Source organism: Plectropomus leopardus, chromosome 15 (assembly GCF_026936395.1).
Source record: "Plectropomus leopardus strain MGB_pleo_1.0 chromosome 15, ASM2693639v1, whole genome shotgun sequence".
Classification (NCBI taxonomy): domain Eukaryota; kingdom Metazoa; phylum Chordata; class Actinopteri; order Perciformes; family Serranidae; genus Plectropomus; species Plectropomus leopardus.
This window is the reverse complement of record NC_142190.1, coordinates 11095440-11119067: the sequence shown is the minus strand read 5'-3', so window position 1 is coordinate 11119067 and position 23628 is coordinate 11095440. Positions and strand designations below refer to the sequence as shown.

Below are 23628 nucleotides of genomic sequence, written 5' to 3'. Positions count from 1 at the left end.
AATAATTGTTCATTTTTAGGTGGCAGACCTATTGTGTGCTAAAAGGCCTTGTGGGTTTTTATTGTTTAAAGCTGAATTTTGTCCCGTCAGGAGTGATAAATTAACACAACAATGGTTTAGATTGTGTTAGATGTGACACGTGTGGGTTTCTGTTCTAAGACCAGGTGATTGCTGCAACTTGTCTCCAGTTTTAAGGTGAGTTAAAGGGAACTTGTGGAGTTTTTGAATGCTAGTATGAGTTCTGTATGTACGCCTGAGGATGCAGCGGCGCTATTTACATCCTGCCTTTTTTTTCATGCCCGTCATAGTTAGATGGTGACGGTAATGTGCCAACAGATGTTGAAATACGCCAACAAAGGCAGTGAAAAAGAAAACTCTTTGAAAGCAAACCTGGATGTACACAAAGCATAATTTAAATATTGCAAAAATCAGCTTGGCAAGTGTTTATAAAGAGGGAAATCCATCTGTTAGACTTCAACAATACTTCTCAACAGGGTACCTTTAAGTTTATTGATTTTAAAATACTGATCACAACACTAGGGCAACGATTATTTTCATTGTAGAATAATCTGTTTATATTTTTTTTGATAAATCAATTATCCACAATCCAAAGATATTATGTTTATTGTTATAGCGAGGTAAAGAAACCAGAAAATATTCACATATAAGAAGCTGGATTATCAATTAATCTTTACAGATCTATACAATTTTGTTTGTTCAGAATAAATAAAGTGGCAGTCTCCATACTCACTGACAGGCTTTGAGCAGACTGCTGATAATTGATGATGACTCGGAGAGGAGTAAGAGGGGGAGTTAAATGACCCTCCACACACACACACACACACATAAAAACACACACACATGCACTGAGAGCTGATAGATAGTAATTGAGGGGAGAGCCTTTCTAGACCTCATTAGACAGAAACGTCTCCCACAGCTGTTAAGAACGGGGGGGTAGATCCGGCTTCCTCCAAGCACACATGACGCACTCAAGAATGTGTGTACACACACACACACACACACACACAAAATTACAAGAGTAGGTGGCGTTAACTGCTGGTTATGGATTTCTTAAAGGATAAACCAAAGACTATAAACTGCGACATGACTGTTGTCTTGTTCTCCATTTATTTTACATCAAAGCAGCAATTGAAGCACATCTCCATATAAATGTTATGTTGACTTTAGAGTTGAAACATTTTGTTTAATCGATAAGCTGATCAACAGAAAATGAATCTGCTATCGTGATAATTAACTGTTTAAGACATTCATCAAGCAAAAATGTTTAATTAACAATTTGAGCTTCACAAACATGATGTTTGCTGCTTTTCCTTCTTATACACAATAGTCAAACAGGTTTATCTTTAGGTTTTGGACTGTTGATCAGACAAAGCAATTGATTTTTACTGCCAAAAATTCTGACAATTTATTGACAAAGGTAATAATTGATTGATCATAAAAGTATAGTTAGCTGCAGTCCTAGATCACTTAAAGTCAGTAGTTGTGTATCCATCCTACTGTAAAGCAAATTTTAAGCAAACTTTTGAAATATCACAAAAAAAGCAAATTAGGCACATTTCCATTTACTGGCTTGAAGCAAATGAACTTGGCTCTGCAAAGTGTAGTTTCAGTAGAAGTTATGCATGGCTTTATCCACCAGTAAACAGAGTAGGGGTGTAGATCACAAGTTTGATCAAGGTACGATTTTATGGGGTGCCTGATGGCTCAGTTGATAGAGCAGGTGCCCCGTGTACAGAGGCTGTGTCCTCGCCGCAGCGGCCGCGGGTTCAAGTTAGGCTTCGGCCCTTTGCTGCATGTCCCTTTCATGCTATATCTGTCCTATTAAATAAGGGCATTGAAACCCCCCCCAAAATATCTTTAACATATGATTTTATATTGATTCTTTGGACAGACTAATGATATTTGTGAATATCACAAAGTCTGCCACAATACAATTTCGATTCAGGGGCCTGCAATGGATATGAGAGAAAGAGTGGAAGAAGCAGAGGCTGCGAACCAGAAACAAAAAACCCATCTACAAGAGAAAATGGAGAGAGGTATACTTTGTGCAAATTTGAGAAATGGGTTTTTAACTTGAGTATTTCCAGTCATGGAACTTTAAACTTCTACTCCACTACATTTGTCCAACAGCTCAGTAACTTTTCAGATTACATTTTTTCCACACCTGTGTGTTTCTTTTTGTAATGATTAAGTTCTCTTATATAATAATAATAATAATAATAATAATAATAATAATAATAATAATAATACATTGGATTTATATAGCCCCTTTCTTGAACTCAAGGTCACTTTACAAAAAAAATAAAAACATATATATATAAATTATCTTAGCACAATTAGCATAACAAACTGTCTTGGAAACATTTATGATGCATCGCTAGACTATTTTCCCCTGCTTTTACTTATAAATAACTTATTTGATAATGATTAATTTTATTATGGATGATAGTTTAACATTTAAACATTTTAAAATTACCTTGACCCAGATGTTCAACTTTAAAAAGGGGTCATTTTGAGGGTTTTAGTTGGACTTTAAGCAGCATAACATCTGTAGTACACCCTGTCTCCCACAGTTACCACCTTGTTACACTATGTTTTATTAAGATGATCAACCACATCAACGTTCAGTGGTTGTTGAACCATTATTAGTCATGTCCTCTAGTTCAAGGTCGAGCGCATTGCTTTGTTGGAAACAAGCAAACCCCTCCAGAGCTTTATTAATGAGGACTTCCCTCAGGCCGTCCTGCAGAAGTAGGATGCTGCACAGGAGAGAGGAAATACTGCCAATACAGGAGCGTGTAACAGCAATAATGTCCACTTGCCCACACACTCTTATCACTCCCACACTCCAGGGGCTGTATTCACACTTAGCTGCTGTATCTCGAAAATTAGTGACCATTTCATCTTTAGTAACATTGAGCAATTTGTACAGGATAAAGACAGTTTAATTAATGAGTGATAATTTTGAGCAACAAAATAGCATTAAATCTGATGACAAATCATTCTGCACAAAGCTGATTATTGATGAAATACATAATGAAATACAAATGAACTAAACTGGGATAAGTTGTTCAATTCTCTAAGGAAGATAGGGTGGTTTGAATATTGTGTGTGCTATTAAGTGATTTATATCCTTCTAGGAAGATTTGTATGATTTTTGTCATCCTACCCCACGTCTGAGCTGGCAGCTTTTGTTTAAAGAGGTGTCTGTGCACTTTGTTTCCTGTGAATTTGGAGTGCAATGAAAGAATACACATCTTACATTTGGTTTCATGTGTAGTAGGTTGGGGACTGTGCTGTCTCTTAAGAACCATCTCTTGTAATTTGGAGCCTGCTAACATGCTTTAGTTACAGGGGAACTGTGTGTTTTATCACTCACATCCTCCTGGAATATTAATTGTGTCCCACTTGTGCACCGCCTTGTCAGTATTTATGATTCTGTTAAGGTACTCCTATGTAGGCGAACACTGTAATAAAGACATTCACAAATCATGCTCATATGTAATAAGACTGCTCAAGGTGTGCCGAAGATGAGTTTTAGAAAAACACATAAATTCTGAATGAAGCCCAAATCATACTTTATGTATCCATAGCTGCCAAGATTAATGTGACACATCTTTTCTCATCTGCACTGTTGAAAACAGACCTGTGGACAAACCCATCTAAACCCAGAGTCTAGAAATATAAAAAAAAACAAAAAAAATAAAGACCTGATCGGAGAAAACCCTAGAATAATTTCACTCATCCAAAATATGGTCAACCTGAACAAACCCTAACAGAGTGACGATGCAAGAATTGCAGTAAAAAAAAAAAAAACAACCAGAAATGCAATAACAATGTATTGAGAAAAAATGTAAAGTCATAGAAACTGTCAGGCTTTGTACTAACTAAGCTTAGCTAAAATGCTCCTGGATGTAGCTTCAAATCTAACGAACAGACTTGAGTGTGGATTCAATCTGCGCTGTGCACATAATCTAATAGATTCTTCTTGGCAAATGTTATTACAAGCGATTTTGCCAACAAAACACATTTTGTGCATAAAACAGCTTGATAACCTCCACCAAGGTTATGTTTTTGGTTTGGTTAGTGTGTATGTAAGCGGGGTTATGGAATACTACTGGCCCATTTTTCATACAACAACTGAAAACTTGACAAGAAATTTAATATTGAGGATCAGTAATATTAGCCATGAATAACGGAGGGATCAGCAAAGTTTCTGGGGCTTTCTTTTTTCGTGTGTTTTTTGTCCCTTTGTATCATTCTGGCATCATTCTGTGTCCCCTGGGTCTATGAAAGCAGTGCAGGAGAAACTGTTTATAAGTTCTTTTTTTTCCCTCAGCAGCAGCAGCTGCAGTTTGTGCAGTTTGATAATCAGGGTTGATAACTGATCAGTCAATTCAATCAGAGCTGATAAGATCAGATGGATGAGAGGAGATGCTGCTGCATAGGCAAGTGGAAGCAAATTTTTAGACCCAGGTCAAGTTATGATTAAGTTTCGTTTTCAGTGTGCCTGCTATTTTACAGCTCCATCTTTGCCTGGGGAATGCTTTGTGCCTCGAAATTGTGGTGCAATTAAGAAACGAACAGTATTTATAATTGCAACAGCGCACTTAATAAATGGTCCGGCACCAGATGTTGATACTGTGGTGGGCTGCCACAAATAAATGAATGTGCAGAGAACCCTGCAGTGACTATGAACTAAGAAGGTGCATTTCCATCTACCTGTTAATGCATTTTTAATTTGCACAGAAAAACAAACCTTGAAATGCCACAAAATTAAAAAAAAAAAAAAAATCTGAAAAATATGGCAAAAAACGATTTAATGCTCGGGGAGATAGAGAAATTGGCGTATTGATAAAAGATAAATGCAACTAAGTGCAATGGAAACAGATTCAGTGAATAAATTATGATGTAACATTACTGTTGTTGCATGGGCCACTGAAAGCGCTCTCTCCATCATTCATTTGTTTACCGTAATTACTTCATGGTTGTACTAGTCAGAGGATGTAAATCAAATACTGCAGGCTCAACAATTGCCAGTGGTGTCGGAGGGCAATAACTGAGGCTGGCTTCTGTAGTAATCCCAGCGAGACACTCTGATTAAGGGATTACTCCTGCAACTAATTTCAAAGGCTTGGATAGCCCAGACCAGAGTAAGGAGGCAAAAGAAGAGAGAAAGTTTTTTATGAATGTCAGGACTGAGAAAAAAAACTGCCAAACCAGGGACAAGGATGGAGTTAAAATACCCAAAACATATTGCAGATAAGCACCTTCACATTTGTTTTGTCTGCATAACCAGGCCAGCGTTTTTCTTTTTCTTTGAGACAGGATGCCTCAAAGTCACAGAAAACCCCTTTTAAAAGAAGGCTGACAGCCTCAAGCAGCCTCAATTTTCAGAGGTGCTCTAGAAAGCCATACAGTTACTTCCCAGAAGCCTCAGAGGATGTATATCTCCTAGGGGATCAACTCTCCTGGCTTCATATTGCTCTGATTAAACAGTGAAAAGCCAGTGGACAGACAGATGGTAGCGTGAAAAACTAGGGCTTTCAAAAAATTCCATGCAAACAGAGCGCATGTTGTCTTTCATTTAAAGCTGCGTCTGCTTGGCTTTTTCTCGGCGAGAGGCAGCTTTCACAAGAGCGCCGTCTGATTTTGTTTTATGTACACTGAATGCAATGATGAGAGCCATATCCATTGTCTTTGAAACTAGTTCAGCTCTAAAAGGAGGTCACTTCATTCTGAGACAGTACATGTGGGACTTGAGTGGATGGTCTGATTTGTCTGCTGTGAAGTGACAAAATCCATTTTGAGCTGTGGACTGCAGCTTTATTCTGGATCATTGCTGTGGTCAAACACACAGTACATTCCTCTACTACATTCCTGCGCCTTGCTACTGAAAGCATCTGCCGGGTCTGGTCCAGCCTTGACCTTTTAATGTTCTAATTAAAACAGGAAGGGGGAAACATGTCGTCAGATAAACTCAAGAGCCTGCACCATGAATACAGCTTCATTTTGCTGTTTGAAAGCAGATGGAGCTTCTTTTATTAAATGAAAAGCTTGAGGCACCATACTATGAAGCACTGTGTCCAACAACAACATAAACCTTTGTATGTCATTTTCTCTATCTCATCCTTCATTTTCTGTCATGTTGCTACTCTCGACTTTCTGCTCTGTTGACCGTTTGAAACCTGAGCAAATTCCATGATTTTTTTCAAAAACATAGAAAGACGGCAATGAGCAACGAAAGCACAAATGACCCAAAAATGAGCAAGAAATTAATAAGTACAAGAAAATTACCTGAAAATGAGTTTAATTTAAAAAAAAAAAAAAAAAGACAGAAAGAAAAACAATGACCTGGAAAAGGTGCTTAGAAAGTACTATAATTTTGTAACATACTTTTAAATATGTATTTATAAATAAAGTTTTCCCGTTTACCTTTTTTCTCTAGCCTTTTTCCCTAGCTGTTTAAAAATAATTTTCTAAATTGACTAATTTCTTGCAATTTGTGGAACATGATTTCTGAAAGCAATTGCACCAATTTATTTCAGGTTCAAAATTAGTTTGCATTTATAAATACAGTTTTTAAAAATAATTTTCTAAATGAACCTATTTCATGCAATTTGTGGAACATGTTCTCTGAAAGAAATTGCACAAATTTGCTCAGGATTCAAAGGTTTTACTTTTGAAAGGCATTTGAAAGCAGCACAAGAGAAGTGATGTCGCTTCAGGTTTCAAAGGGCTAATAGCGTAAAATGTCCCAAACAAGCAAGGAAACTCTACTCTCCAGGTTCACACCATCCCTCACTCAGGTTCCCACTCCTCTCTGTAGATTTTACATCAGTTTATCGCGACCAGAAAGGCTTTAGCCATTCTTAGAATAACAAACCCGAATCTGTGACAGAACTGTCAGCGGGGGAAAAACACTCTGACAGTCATGATCATTTAAGAGTCTCCTATTCAGCGGAGCTGCGGCAGGAAAGCACAGCACCCGGAGGCAAACCATGCAAATGACGACAGAACATGCAAACTCCAAACAGACAGGACAGGGACTTAAAACCAGAGCCCTCTTGTCATGTGCTGCACGTCATTATGCTGCTTCAATAAGACACACGGTTTCATTTGAACAAATCTTCCTGGTGAAAGGGAAACTCAACTGATTTTACTTATGTCAAGTTCAGCCTCTGTGAGAAGACAGACAGCTGAAGTCATGATGTCACATCCGGGCTAACCTCAGATCCACTGGCTTCTCATCACCATCTCTTTCAAAGTGTGAAAACATCGTGGGGTGACCAGAGAAACCCTGCCTCCCAACCGGTCTTTCTTAGGCTCGCTCACACGAATAATAATCTCTGACATCTAAAAACGCATTTCTTGGTGAGCTGCGATGTTAGGGTTTAATTTTAAATTAAGCCCACTAAAACAAACATGAATACTAATATAATAAGTCGGACAACTACATTATCAGCAACAATAAGTCAAATTTTTGTATTAAAAATTTTGAGCTTAAAAAAGCCCAAGATTCTGTGGGTGTAACTTGCTCAGCTTCACAATTTTTACATCACTGATCTTCAGTATATAGTTCTCCACCCATTTTTTGTGCACAGCTTGATTTAACTTTATCATCTTCTTATTTATTTATATGATGTTTTTAAATGTGTTTCTACTGCTGTATTTTTCTTATTGCTTATTCTACTTCTGTATCTGATGCTATACAAATACAAATACTTGTCTTGCCCTGCCACACAACAAAAAGAAGAAGAAAAAAGAGGCTGTATATAAAATTCAGTTCTGTGCATAGTATATTAGATTTGAGACCATTATTAAAAACATTTAGACCATTTTATTAACATGGGCTAGAAATAGAACATATATTTCAATTTATTAGTGCCGCTAAATAATGTCCTCAAAGGAAAAACTTGTCAACATCTGTTTTATCTACTAATATAAAATTTAAAAGATTCAATCATTTCCATTGCAGGAAAGTGTATCTAGTGAACTAAAAAAAAACAATTGATTGTTATTTTTCTAATAGGCTACCAAAAGTTTAATTTGTATTTGCAATATTAATAATTTATAGAATTAAAAAAAAAAAGATAGTTGGCATGTGCATATTGATTAAATACTGTTATGCAAAAATATTGTGATAGTACGCTGTAACGACCCCCGCCCCCCCTTTGCTATTGACCCACCAGAAAAGAAGTAATCTGTAGAAACATTATGGTAACATTTAGAGAAAAGGTGCGTATTTTACATTAGTATTTATTATATGAATTATGGCTCAGTATCAATAATTTTGCATGGATTATTGCAGGTTGACACCAACAGCAGCAGGAGGGACTTTTATTTACCGTCCAGTTTTACAGCGTCCGCAGTTGGTTCACGGTTTATAACTCTGTAACACCGGGCGGTAAGAATGGAGAATCACCAGTCTTTCCAGCAGTGGCTCACATTGATGTCTCTAAAACAGGCGCCTTAATTAATTTCAGCTCTGGAGAGGCCCCATTTTTGGAAGTGCAATGACCTTCAAAAGTGTGCAGTGTCCTCCTTTCCCTCTTACAGCATTAATGGATCGACATTTTTGCAGAAGCTTTTCCAGTCTGCTGCTGCTGCTGCTGCAAAGTGCCGGGCTGTCTTTGTTCACACAAGGTGCCCATAATTCAAATGATGAGTCATATGTTTGTGGAACTGAATGCAAAGCAGTTCAGCTCACATTATAGTCCAGGATGCCTACCTGTCTGACCTTGAAAAATGTATTTGAACGCTGAATAGGTGGACAGAAGGGCAAGTCGAGCCTAAAGCAGTCAAACATAAAATCATTAATTTATCTGAGTGTGAATAAGTTCCTGCAGAAAAGGTCAAAAAGTGTGATAATAGCATTGGATTTCATCATGGTACAGACTTAAAGATTATCTGCTGGAATTTAACACAGTTTAGGCTTCATTGAACAGGAATATAAGGCTGTACAATAATAAGGTTGTAAATCATATCAGGCTAATGTTATATGAAAATAACTGTCGGTCAGTTGACTAAATACAAACCTCACTTATTTTAAAAAGTCTCTTTTAATAGTGTTTTAGGTGCCAAAACTGACAACATAGGGCTACAGGAAAGCAGTGGGGTAGTTAAATGGAAATGTTTTACTCTTTTAAGTGGGGCTGCAGCTTATGATGGTCTTTATTATCCATTAACGTGTCAGCCATTTTTTACATTTATCTTTTAATAATTTGGTCTGAAAAAGGGAAAATGCCTATCACGAATTCTCAGAGATACTTGCATTTCACTTAACTAAAAATCCCATCACCATCACCAGTATTGTAATACTGCTTTATTTTTCCTTGATCAAAACATTATTTATATTAGTCAGCATGCATGCAGAATGGGTGGTGATAAAAGATGGCACAAAGTATGACATGCATGACAAAAATGAAACTAAAATTTCGCTAATGAAACCTATATTAAACCTAGATCAAATAACTAAAATGTGACTAAGAGTAAAACTACTGCAAATTAACACAGATTAAAGTTTAGGACTTCTAAGATTTAGTATCTCCACTTGTATTTATATATATTAAAAATACAGCTTTTTCAGTGCTGAGAATGCAAGCTAGACTCTACAATACTTGAAAAGATTACATAAGAAATGAGCTGCTTAAAAATGTTCTATGATTTTAATTACAAAGTAAGGATCTTAAACTCACTTTAAGTTTGTTAAGCATTACAGGGCAAAGGTTACATTTATTCAGGAGATGTTTCAAAACAGCTGTTTTCTGCCAGTGTGCAGGAAGCAGTTCACAATCAACCAGTATTTTCATCCCTTAAGCAATTTAATACTCTGTTAAAACAGATGGCTGGGATGGGATCAAGTCAGCACACTGAAGCTTGAAGCTTTTGACGGGCTTGAAGGAAATCTTTAGACTGTGGGGCACCATGTCGTAGAATATCGAGGAATGATAACTGAGTCATAAATGTTTGAATCTTTGCTTTTCTTCCCAACATGGCTACAGCAGCGTGGATGAACAGGCTGACGGGCAAATCTCCAGTCTTTAAAGGATAAGGCTGCTGATACTTTATTTTTTATTATCATCAAATAATCCCCAGAGAAGACCAAAAAACGACAATGGTTGTATCCAACTAACACATATTTCCTGTGATAAAAAAACTTTTTTTGTTCTTGGAAGTACTTTGTCATATTTCTCTATATATCCACTGCTAGATATAACCTCCCACCCTCCAAAAAACATTTACTTGCTTTTACTCCTGTTTAGTAACATTTGCAAAAAACTACTGGTCCCAGCTGTTTTAGAAAATGTATGTGCCTTTTTTTGAAAGTGAAATCATGTGTCTGTGAGCTATTTTTAAAGCAGTTATAGTCCATTTTTATGTTAAAAATGGAGTATGTTCTGCCAACTTCTAATGAAACTACACTTTGCAGAGCCTGGTGTATTTGCTCTAAACCAGTTAATTGAAACGCATTTAATTCACATTTCTTTTTTTGCAACATTTCACGTAACTTAAAGCAACTCACAGTTGGAACTTCAGCAGCTTGGATCAGCATGTAATTGTCCCGGCTAAATCATCACTCCAAAAGATGATTAGATAGGTTTTTAAATAAAAAGCAAAGGTAGAACATCACTTACTTAAAACTTGGAAATATAAGTTAAGTTCCAAGATCATGCAAGTAATTATTAAACATTTTTCTGCGTAGATAAAATGGCAGTTTTCTTAGAAATAATTTCTTCTTTGCCACTCTAAAGCAGTTACACAGCAAGTTGTGCTGTGCAGCCATGGCAACTACTGTCAAGGGTCTAACCTTTAACCTGCCTTATAACAATGACAGCAATCATTTCACATTCATACAAAGTTAGAATCTGTATCAGGGAGGACAAGTGGTATTGCAATATCTCTAAGAAAAACACCTTAGGAAGCAGCTGCAACTCAAAGAAAAGAATAATGACCCTTACACCTACTGAACACGACCTGCCCAGCACCAAACAGCAGTCAAACAACGTTAGTGACTAACAAAATGGTATTCTTTTTAGAGCTTTAAGTCCAGTTCAGACCAAAGATTTGGTTGAGACAAAACCGTTTTAAAATGTTGCAGAGAAAAGTTGCAGCTTTGTGAACTGGCTCAAATTGCTGATGCCTGATTTTAGAATATAAAATCAGAAACTCACTCACACACAAACTCATTTTTATTGACTGACTGACTAGTGCTGGTTATTTATATTATTGTGGCGTATTTATTATGAATACAGTCCATCTGATGTTTGTTTTGTTTGTTTTTTTTCCCCGACATTTCATCACTTCAAGAAATTGAACTTTAGCAGTATTTCACTATCATTATCCTCATTCCTACTATATTAAGAAGCCACTAATTATATTGAGCCTCAAAAGATGCCTGAAAAGTTGAAGAGTTGTTGCTATGGACACTGTCTCATGTAGTTGCATTGGTGTTTTTAGAACATTGCAGATTGGCGAATTTCAAGTAGGTGCATCTCATTGTGAATCTTTGGTCTGAATTTAGTTTTAGAGGTGGTGGTTTTAGATGTTTCAAAGGTGTATTTTTGCAGAGAAAGGCTAGCTGTTTCCCCCTGCTTACTGTCATTATGCTAAGCTAAGCTTATTGCCAACATAGAAAGTGGTATTGACTTTGTCATTTAACTTTCAGCAAGACAGTAAAAAAAAAAAAAAAACAACCGTCAAACTATTTCTTTAAAGCGTGGGGACTAAAGATGAATAAATAAAACATGCATTGAGAAACAGGAGTTCTATAGTTGAGTATTTGCAGAAGAAAAACGTGTTAAGGTGATTACATTTTCTGTTTAGAGATAGTTTGAACATGAAGTCATGGCACTGACATTGCTCAACATGTGGTAACATTTCATTGCTCACACAGACAACACTAGTATTTATGTGAAATTGGTCCAATTAAAAAGGAGTACCAAGAGAAAGTTCAGGTCAGGGCATGATGTGGCTCTCACCGATCCACCAATGATCCAGCTGGTAGATTACATAATACTGCCTTAAGGCTTTGTGCAGAGCAGCACTGGGCCTGCTCAAAAACCTCACAGGGAATTACATGCAACTTCCCCAGTCTATCTGTGGAGGCAGAGCAGAGGCTGGAGGCTTATCTGGAAACTGACTACACTACAACAGACACACAACCGTTTCAAAAACATGACACATGCAAGCACTTTCCAGCTCTTTTTTCTCGCAGTGTGTCACCTTTGAGTCTCCAGCTGCTGTCACGTCTTGTAGCAATAGTAGACCCGCTGCCTACAAAACACTCAGAGATGTACAGCAGGTTGTGTGTGGATGTTTTTTTTCTAAATTTATGACAGATTACACACGCCTCTCTGCAGCCAACATTGTGCACTTCATCGTAAGTGGAACATGGCATCGCAAGTGCATGCAGCAGCACTCTGTGACGTCTGCAGTCACAGTCGCTCCATCATTTCCATGCTGTTTCAAGTGCAGTGTTACATCAGCAGAGCTTCAAAAACATCCAGAGGTGTACTTAGGTTATAACTGCTGACAGGGCAAAACACACTTTTTGTTGACATCTGCTGGTCTTCAGCTGCCGGCTGAACACACTGTGCAGATTTTACTGTTTGTTGTAGATGAGCTTGTCTTGTGATATGGTCGGCACGGCAACACATCTGTCCAGACACATTTCTCTACTAAAGTCATGCACTGAAAGTCATTATAGTTTTGGCTTATTTCATGTTCATGCACAGTGTTGCCTTGTTTGTCGTTTTGTTAACAACAAAAAACAGTTTTACTGAATCTCCGGCAGAAACAAAAGGTATTAAAGAATAAATCTCGAGATAATCTGTTTTTCTAATTGTGGACAAATCCAATGAAAAGCACAAAACCAACAATGAATCAATGCCACTAACAACTATTGCCTGTGTAGCCAAACTTTGATTCCTCTGAGCTGCAGAGCTCAATTGTTGTCTAAAAACACATCAATGAGCTACACTGTTGCACTACGTGTCATGTTCCTTTATTACCATGAACACACACTGTAGTTTATTTATAGTTAATAACACATACACCATCCTGCTGCTGCTAGATGCCTAAAACGCAATGCTTCATCCCCTTCCTGTCCAGTGAAAACTATGTATCTCCAGATATGTTGATTTTGAACATTTGTGATAAACTGAAGGATAAAGTGTTCCTTCATGTGCTGATAAAATTCTCCTACTGCTTGAGATAAAAAAAAATCTAGAAAAACCCTCTTGGATCAGCTGGAAAATGCATCATCACAAAGTAAATGGTAAATGAACTGCATTTACATAGTGCTTTTCTAGTCTTAGTGACCACACAAAGGGCTCGACACAAGCATCACTTACTTATTCACACACATTCATACACTGGTGGCTCAGACCTTATCAGATATACATTCATACACACTGACAATGTGGGATTCAGTATTTTGCACAAAGACTAATTGAATTAATCAATTAAAATATCATTGAATATAATCTAAAGCGCAATATCCAAATCGCAGGAGCTGTAATTTTTTTTTTTTTTTTTTTTGGAAAAGATAAAATGTGTCACAACATACTTCTGAAGCACTGTGATGCTACAGAGATATCCCATCCCACAAATCATGCTCCAGATGTAATGGATTATTCTTGTTTGGTACGGACCCCAGCAAAATCCAGTCATCACAATTTAATTTTTCTTTTTTTTTTTTTTTTAGCAAAAATGAAATGCCAAATTTCATTCAAACTAAAATCGTGACTCACGTCCTAATGGCAGTATCTGTAAAATTATCCACAAAATGATTTTTTTTCATGTTGTGCAGCCCTAGCCAGGACACTTTTACGTAGACTGTAGGGGCTGAGAATCTGTAAACCAACCTCGCCATCGGTGGACTACAAGCTCTACCTCCTGAGCCACAGTCTTGTCAAACAAAAATGAAAATTCTTTTCACAAAACTGAAAACAGCTCATGAAAAATTGTTTCTAGCTTACTGTCAAAAAATGTGTCGCCTATGACTTTTTGGATTCTTTGTTCACTGTTAAGGCATGACAAAGAAAAACACACTTTTCTCATCAAGTTTAACGTACATGGGATAGTTAATTGATATACAAATGATCATTTGTGATTTGCAGTATTCCTCTTATGTTGATGAATATGCATTATCCCTTAGAATAAATACAATAATGTAGATTTGCATAACGTCAGAATTAATTAAATATCATACCTATCTCACAAATTAATCCACAGGTTTTATTTTTTAATGCATTATAAAGGCCTGAAAGAAAGAACAAAAAGGTTTTACCCTTGATTGGGTGGAGTGGATTCCTGCTGCTCAACATTAGATGCCAGAAAGCCCAGCAACAGACTAAAGCACCACATGGCGTGTGTGTGTGGACTGAGGAGATTAATTAATTCATCAAAGTCATTTGAAAGCCATCTTAGGGGAGAAGCAGCAGTAAAATGCTATGATTTAAGGGTTACTGGTGCTCTTTGTGTTATGTAATCCTGTTATGCTCTCTTGAGAATACTGTGCTCACATAACGGCAGTTGTTAGAAACACGCTAACATTTCGATTTCCTTTTCACCATATTATTGGAAAATTGGATCAAAAAAAATAAATATGTGAGATTGGAAATAGCCAGAGGATTTTCCCTCTGTGTTCCCAGAAACGGCTCTTCCAGGTTTAATATGAGGAATGTCTGCTACAAGACATATCAATAGAGCCATGTGCGTTCCAGTGGATCCACACTCTCACCTCCACTTGGCACAGAAAAGGTTCAATATTTAGAATAATGAAGTGGGAGCTTGTTCTGCTAGTTTGGCAACAGAACGACTGACACCATTGACTGTCAGTCACTTGCTTCTGTATTGCTATGGAAACAACCTTGTTGCTCCACTCTGGGGCTAATTCTGTAGAAAAGAACAAGCTTGTAGAAAGCGAAGGAAAAAAAACATGGCTGCATGCATGAGTCATCTGCTAACACATACACTCAGAGCTCAGTTTTATCACCACGAGCAGCCTGTCAAAGCGTCTCTGCACGATTATTGTGGCTAAACGCACCACACGAGGGAACAAAAGCAACACCAGACTGTGTCGAAGACCATGGGAGAAAGCAGCAACCACCTCTGACTCCAAATGTTATCAACAGTCGACGCTTCAGCCAGAGGACAGTTTAATCTAGCGAGTGTGGGGGTTGTGTTGTTAGAATTAGAGGGAAAATATAACAATTAATCAAGAGAATTAATCAACAACTTTTTCATAATCAAGTATTTTTTTAAGCAAACACCAAATATTCTCTGTTTCTCTAATGTTAGGATTTATATCATTTTGAACTGAATATCTTTTGGGTTTAGGGCTTTTTTGTCAAGATGTCAATATGGACTCTAGGATGGACATTTTTCGATTAGATCATATTAGATCTTTAACATTTTTTTAGGCCAAGGACCACTTTGCTGAAACAGGGACGAAGAGGGACCCCCTACTACATGTAGCGTATAAAACTGAGTTGCACTTGAGATATTTCTCTGAATACTCTCTGGTTTGCACTTCCCTGTAGCTGTTAAGTCAGTAGAAGTTGCAGCACGACTAGGTGTGTTGGCCTCACCCTCTGCACTTTGGCTGGTGGTTTCTGAGGAGGACAGTATATCAGAGTCTCCTGCTCAAAAAAGCTACAAAACATTCTGTTATCCGTAATACAGCTAACTGGCCAATTTAAAAAAAAAAAAAAAGTAAAAAAAAGGTGCAGCAGTTATTCAGCCTTCACATGAGCTAGCTCACGACTAAACAAGGATTAATTGGTAACAGTTGGCCTATCATTAATAGTGTATACTGTAAACAACACAGGTTTATTCAAATTTATTTTCTGCACTAATAATCTGTTGGATTGCAGCCCACCTCCAGTGACTCTGAGGACCCCCGAGGGGTCATGGACCCCATGTTGAAGGGACACCCAGAGAAAAAATGCAGTTCTGCATCTAAGTGCAAAAAGTGCAAAAAGCAGTTCAACTGCAAAATAATTACTTTACACTTCTACTGTTTTTTTGCACTTCTGGTATTTTGGGATGTTTTATTGGCCAAACAATTAAACAATGAAAAAAGGTCTGATCAAGAAACTAATTGGCAGATTAATCGATGATGACAGTAATCATTAGTTGAAGCCCTAGAAGTCTATTCTTATATTCACATTTAATCTGTCTGATCCTCTTCCTTCACTCTGTCCAAACTGACTCACTGACACCAGAGGTCCTTAGGGACAGGAGGTGAAATAACAAAGTCATTTACTAACTAAGCATATCACTGGAAACTGTGATGTTTATTGTGTTAAATTCAAAATATATTAAGTCTAATTAAAAATATTTAGCCTACCTCTATATAATATATAACAGCATTTTTTTTTTTTTACTACTTTATTCAGCTAATTCTTGCTAGCCAGTCACAGTCACAGCTGACTAACCAGCAACAGGTAGATTTCAGCCAGAAGTAACCTTCAAAAAACTATGTAAAACCACCAGAAAATTTAAAAAAAAATGCAAAGTGATCAATCTTGCCTTTTTGGTCAAAGAAACAAAACAGAAAAATCTGACAAACACACACTGATCTATGGAAAAATAGTCAAATGTGGCATTGACTGGGAGCTCAGTTGGCAGACACTAGCGTGCTGGTTGCTCTTGCAAGTGGGTGCACATTGACTTCAGAGCTGCAATGAAAGAAAATGTATTCAGATTGATGCAAAAAACTCTGGGGCGAATTCACAAAAGGACTGTGCAGCTTGTCTCACCCCCCAAAAAACCCAAACAGCCATATAGGTCATCTGTGTAGCAGTTTGTCACGACCCATATTTATGTTTATTATTAGGCGGCTACTTTGAGTGCCTGTATAGAGGGTAGAAAAGGAGGAAGTCAGGCACCGAAGAAACGACAAAGTCCTAGACAGTGAGAGCTTGGGATGGTGGATACATCCTACAAACGCAGGACCTTACTCAGGATATTAATGTTCTTGTCCCGTGTGAAACCAAACCTCAGCGTGAAATGCACTTATTTGAACCCAGCTATGATCTTTTAACTAAACCCAATCAATCTGGTTTTTTTTTTACCTAAACCTTACCACTGAGATTTGGTGGGTAACTGAGACTATTTCACAACAGTACAAAACATGTTTAAAACTGTGACCGCTAGTACATGCACCTGTTGTTGGTGCTCGCGGTTTGGATACCAACAACAGGTGCATGTACTATGGCATCAGTACCTTTCCAGCGTGTACCTACTGGGATGAATCAGGAGGCAGATTTCAGTGTAACATTATGTACGTAGCAAGTGTGCTGCCAAGAGCGAGAGAGAGCGTGTGTCTCAGTCTTTCCTGAGATAGGGAGAGAATTGATCCCAACTTAAAATGTATTCTTCTGTTATATTACTGTAACTGTTTTATGTGTTTTTATGTTTTATTGATTTTTATACTGTTACATACTTGTTTGGGTTAAGGATATGTTGCTTCCTGTGGTGTCTGTTGTACTTGATTATTTAAGCTGTGTATGTGTGTCTGTGTCTGTGTCTGTGTGTGTGTGTGTGTGTGTGTGTGTGTGTGTGTGCGTGTGCGTGTGCGTGTGTATTGGTCTATACCATCCATTTATCACCAGTTATTTTAAAAATATTAAAGAGAAGAAGAAGACCAGACAGAGCACTTTGTAAAATAGAGCATCTACAAATAGAGTTTGATGAAAAAAGCATCTCCCTTACGTCACTATGAATATATGATTTTGACCACCAGTTGAACCAGTGCTGTTCATCAGTAGTGTTGTTGCAGTGCGATGGTGTGAACTGAGATTAAGCTCTCCTTTAATCCTCCTCCGCTCCACATGACCTCACTGTGATGCACAAGCCACAGGGAACTGCCATTGGTGCGCCAAATGTTCTCCTGTGTGACCTGCAGCCAATCAGAGCCTCTCGGCTCAGTATCCACCCCCACAGGGCAGCCAGTGGTGGAAGGAGTGAGGAGAGAAGAAAGAGAGGTAGAGGGGAAAATGTTTCTATGAATGGGAACATGGAGGAGAGGACACTTGTGACGAAAAAACCCAAATACTGACATCTCCACCCCCTCATCTCTTGATCTATATAATCTTTTTGCTTTCTTTTATCTATTGAACACTATCATGTGTCATACATCTCTTTTCCTTTTTATAGCATGTGGTATGATGTAGTGAACAGAGACAAATACTTGTCTTTCCTATGCATCTAAAATTGAAAAAAACATCCTACTTAGTGCCTTAAATATACTGCTCGGTGCAAATAGAGCACCTGTACATTTCTGTTGGTAGAGAATACTGCTGCTTTTCCAGCTGGGATAGTGCTACGGAAAGTGGGTATTTAACACAAAAACATTTTTTTTTTTTACATTTATACATTTACAATCTGCTCTAGCTTTTTAATGTACACATCAGTATTTGTTACTGATTGTTAATAATATGTTAATCCTTTACTGGAGCTCAGTGTGTCTTATACTGGATCAAAATAACCATGTTAAGTTTGGGTAAATGAGCCAACAGTAGAATGAAAAAATAAAACTAACACTGGGTCAAAACAACCCAGTGGTACTGGCTAAAGTTAACCCAGTATCGACCCACATTTTAAACCTAATGTTCTCCTTCACCGTATGGTGGCACCAGAATAACACGTCTGTAAAGTGCTGCTAAAATTCATGCAAAGACTTTGAAATCAGGTTTGTTACATAACTCGTCTCGACAGAGCTGGTATACTCTGTGATAAGAACATATTTCACCAATACAGCGGCCACATTTTCAAGGAGGTTACTATGGTTACTGCATTATGGGGGCAAGCTTCAACTCCTCCGTTCCTGATGTTTCTAGCCCTTGACCCAGTTTGAGAACAAAATCAAGGACTGGACGAAGAAAAAGTTTCTAAGTGAGGAGATTTATTGCAAGACTTGATTTACATATCTCTTGTTCAGATGTCCTTATTTCTAATGCCAACAGTGGCTGTTATTTAAAATCTTTAATCTAATGAAGACACTTTCGACAATAATAACTCCAGGCTATCACCGCAAGCCATTTGGGCCATCAATGGTTTTCTAACAGAGATTTTCTACCTTTATTGCTGAAGTGTTCATGCACCAGGAGCGAGAGGAGGAGCTGCCATGATAAGGAGAAAATACGTCATGAACTGTCTGGGATATGTTTTGATACACTGTCATGATGGATGAAAATGAGTAATAGCCTTTAATACATTTAACTATTTCTGCAAAGTGAGTGAGATGATCGTCAGTGGAGTTATTTGTAGTTTCTGTTGTTGCCATGGAGAGAAGAATATTCCCTGTTGTGTCTCAACTTTACATTTGAACTTTTTCCAACACTACAATGCACTGAGAGAGCAGAGGGAAAGAAAATGAGAGGCAAATTATTTACCTACAGATATAAAAAGTGAAGTACAGTTTGATTTTTGTTGACAGAAGTAAATGCAAAGCCAGGCTATTTATAAGGCATGTTTCATTTTGGGGGAAATACAGTATGCTTCATGGAACAGCGGAGACCTTTAGCAGTACGTTCATGTTTACAAAACAAGTTATCATGCAGTTATATACATACGTTAAAATGCAGTATAAAAAGGTAATCATATGTTTTGACTCAGCCTTATAACTTTTAAATTTGGAGCTGATCTAATGGCAGCTGCTTGTGCAGTTGTGTGTATGCTGTGCTAAATTATAAAATTATAAAAACAAAATCCTGTAAAATTGGGTTTAACTGAGACTCATATTTAAGGGCACAGTAAAATTATTTTCCATGCGCTTCCTTAAATGTTGCTACTTGATTGTTAGGGGAGAAAATGGTATCAAATTTGCTTTAGAAAGAGGAATGTTTTCTCTTCAATAGGAAGTTCAGCGATTGTTCTGTTTTACAAACTCTGTGTGGTTTTTTACTTCCTCTTTTATTCTGGACTTTTCTCTGGGAAATTATGCAAGAAAGACACTGTGAAGGCTTTGTTTCTCCACCCACTACAGTTTCACCAACTTTGCATGCTTGACAGATGACCTAAGAGGTCTGACAGGCCCTAAATGACAAAGAATGTCAGAGAATTGCTACGAAACAAAGACACAGACAATTATTTATAATCAAATACTAAAATTAATCAGAAGCCGATGCAGTCATCTGTTGGGACCATATGCTGCAACTGTATACTCATAAATGGAGGTACATATTCATGAATGTTAACACAAACATCCTGTTTCATATGTCTCAGAGTAGAGCTGACTGTTTTCATTGATTACACCAATGTTGTTGTACATTGGAGACAAGGAGGCCCTTTCACACAAAATACGCAGTATTTAAATGTCTTATTTGTCCCTGTGTTGTACTCAGCCAACCTCAGTTAATTTATTTGGGAAAATTAAATGCACTGCAATTACTTTTTCAAGTGTGCAACACAACACCATCTAGCATGTTAATGAGTGTATCACTGAGGATCCAGCTGCTGCACTGCTGCAATTTTTAATTACTATAAACCAGTAAAAGCTAAATCTATGGTTGTATAAATTACAATGTTAAGAAATAACAAGTTGTGTTCAGTGGGTAAATCTTGGGATAACCTTTTCCAAGAAAAAAGAGAAGGTTGTACAAAAGAGCCAGAGGATGGAGGAAAAAGAGCTTTAAAAAAGCTGATTGTTTTATATGAAACATTTAACAGAATAATTAACGTTCTGCATGTTTTTTTGTCATTATAGCTATACAGCTCTATGCCAGTCTGTTGCTCCACCACTTTGGTCCAGACTGAAATAGCTCAACAACTATTGTACGAATTGCCATTTTGTCCAGACATTCATGGTTACCAAACAATGAATCCAAATTACTTTGGGGATCTTCTGACTTTTCCTCTAGCGCCACCACGAAGTTCACATTTTAGGCTTTGAGTGAAATATCTCAACAATGGATTGTCATGAAATCGCACAGTGACATTAATGACCCTCCCGTGACATCACACTAACAACGATCATTTCAGGGTTAACGACTGGCAATTTATTTAATTTGCAGACATATGTGAAATCAGCAAACTTGTTTATTTCTATTGTAATTTTTTGTAATTAGCTGTAACTGTAACATTTTTAAGATATATATTTGGAAATGGTGGTCTAACTTAAGGGATCTTCCTGAAGTTACTATACACATTGTGATTCTGTCTATTGTGATCAGTTTATTCTATAACTCACTAACTAGTGTCATCGTCAGGTCACAATTTAAAATGGACCAATTTGACATATGACCAAAATACTGATGAAAAAGTAATTCTTTTCAGCCTCACATAAACAAAAAAAAACTTTTTTAACTTTTTTTTTAGTTTGTGAGTTTTGGGGAAGTACTTTCTGAGTGTCACTTATTATCTCCCAAATGTTGTCCCTATTTAATTAATTAAAAAGGTCAGAGTTGGGTTTTTTCTCCTAATTTAAACCTGACCTGCTTCCCTGACCTGATCTATGACATTTCAATTGATAGTTTCATGAACAACTGCGTAACCCAAAAAGGGCTTTTAATTAGAACTCCAAATTACTTTTCTGTGCTTTTGTACCTTGTCAAGAAAAAGATATGACGTACAACTGGCTTCAGATTATCATATTTATTCGGGACAGACATGAATAAATCATTTTTATAGTTATTTCAATCATACTGCATCGAAGCAAGCTCTGGCTTTCCTTGATTAAGTTGCAGTTTAACGTCAGTTCAGGTTTATTACCAACTTAATTTGATTGTAAGGGACAGCATCAAGAAGTTGGGTTGCCATGGTTACCTGCATCTGGAAATGACCCAGTTATCTTTGTGACTCATTTACAGCCAGCCTTCAGTCCTTCAAACGACCCCTCTCTTCCTTTACTTCCTCCTCCTCCCCCTCCTCTTTCCTAACACTCTCGATAACCTTAAGAGGAGACACACCTCCCTCCTCCAGCACAGTTGCACACACAGTTCTGGCCAGATGTAGTGATGTACCGCTGCTCTCAAACAGAACTGTTATATCACTTAAAAAATCTTCAAGGCACAAATTGCTGGCACCAGCTCATTCCAGCTGACAGGATATTTGTGGGTCAAACAGAAGTGTGTGCTAAAGAAATGCAGTTTTAAATGCATTATGCAGTGATCATAAAGCATCTTTGGATTCATTCATTGAAAATGAACTGTATTCTTTAGCCAGGGTTCATGTCACTGTGCATGTTAATCTATTTTTCTTTCAAACTGGTAACTTTTGGTAAAGAAAAAACAGCCTGTTTTCAGCTTTGTGACAAGTTATATTTTTAGATAATTTAATAAGCTTTTAATGTTTAGTTTATCTTGGCATTTTTTAGGTTAAATTTTCCACTAACATAATTTTTAATATATCTGTTGATATTCCTTTTAGCCATGCTAGCATTGAGCAGCTACTATGTGACGGACTGCCATGGATTTTACAGGGTTCCCAGACATATTCATGGACCAAATTTCAAATGGAGATTCTGTTTATTAATTATCTAAATCATACATTTGACTTTTTTTTTGCTGTAATTTCTTATTACCACAGACATACATGCTAATGACATCTGTGCCAGCATCTGTGATGAGCTAGAGTCAGATGAATTTTTTCGCCATGTTAATGCTTCAGTCTGTTCTGTCTGTAAAAAATAATCATTCTCCTGTTCAGGCTTTAGGAATATGTATGCTGTTTTTTCCATCTGACACAGTTATATTTAGTCAAATAAACCGGCTAAACGATAGAAGACATTGTTGATCTCCGCAGAGGATTATCATAATTTTCATTTCTGATCCATTCATAACCCTGTCGTCTCTCCCCACCACAGTAACTGTCCCTGCTCCCTGGCCGCAGCCCTCGCCAGAGCCACAGCAGACAGCCTCCTGCAGACCGACCTCTCCATCCACCACCTCAACAAGACTGTAGAAGATGGAGCTGACCCATTACCACGTGAGTCCCCCAGGGGAGCCCACGAGACTGCTCTCTCTCACACACGTACAGAGGCACAGACAAATTAGGTCTCCCACACACATACACAGCAGGCATCTAACCACCAGGGCTTTGTCCCAGTTCTCCCCCGCAAAGCTGCATTAAGTGGTATTTGACCACTAGAGGGCAGAAAGTAGACTCCATATCAAACTCTCAGGCCAACAGATTTTCATTAAAATGATCAACAGGTTTTGTCTCATAATTTTCTTATTGTAGAAATAGTTTGAATATTATTATAAATGCATCAAGTTTAGACAGAAGGCTTGGATGATGTTGAACTTGAAACTTGACACAGCACGCAAATATATACAAATTATATTCAGCACTCTGTTTGAGCTGCACTAATCAGCATGTTTGTATCAACAATTGATCAAATGATTATGTGTTTACTGAAAGAGATAACAAATATACTATTTATTTATTCCTGTGTATGTAACGTTCACCCAAAACTACAGCGGCCAGCTGTTTTAGAAAATTACAGAGCCTTTAAAAGTAAATTAAAAATTACACTATGTATCTGTGACCTGTTTTTAAAGATGTATTTCTTCAGTGGGAATGGGCTTGCAGTGTCACAGACAGGATGGGGAGATACTGAGAGAGAAATGTTGGACTTTTCATGGGATTTATAAA

The 23628-nt window shown here is 37.4% G+C and overlaps 1 protein-coding gene across 2 annotated transcripts in view; it reads left to right on the top strand.

The window, feature by feature from the left end:
* The window catches only part of ppm1e (protein phosphatase, Mg2+/Mn2+ dependent, 1E), a 51424-nt gene that overhangs the window by 9719 nt on the left and 18077 nt on the right, over positions 1-23628 (top strand). For both annotated transcript variants that reach the window (XM_042498595.2, XM_042498594.2), the window contains exon 3: positions 22838-22959. In XM_042498595.2, the coding sequence (XP_042354529.1) occupies positions 22838-22959 (122 nt within the window). The remainder of the gene's footprint in view (positions 1-22837; positions 22960-23628) is intronic.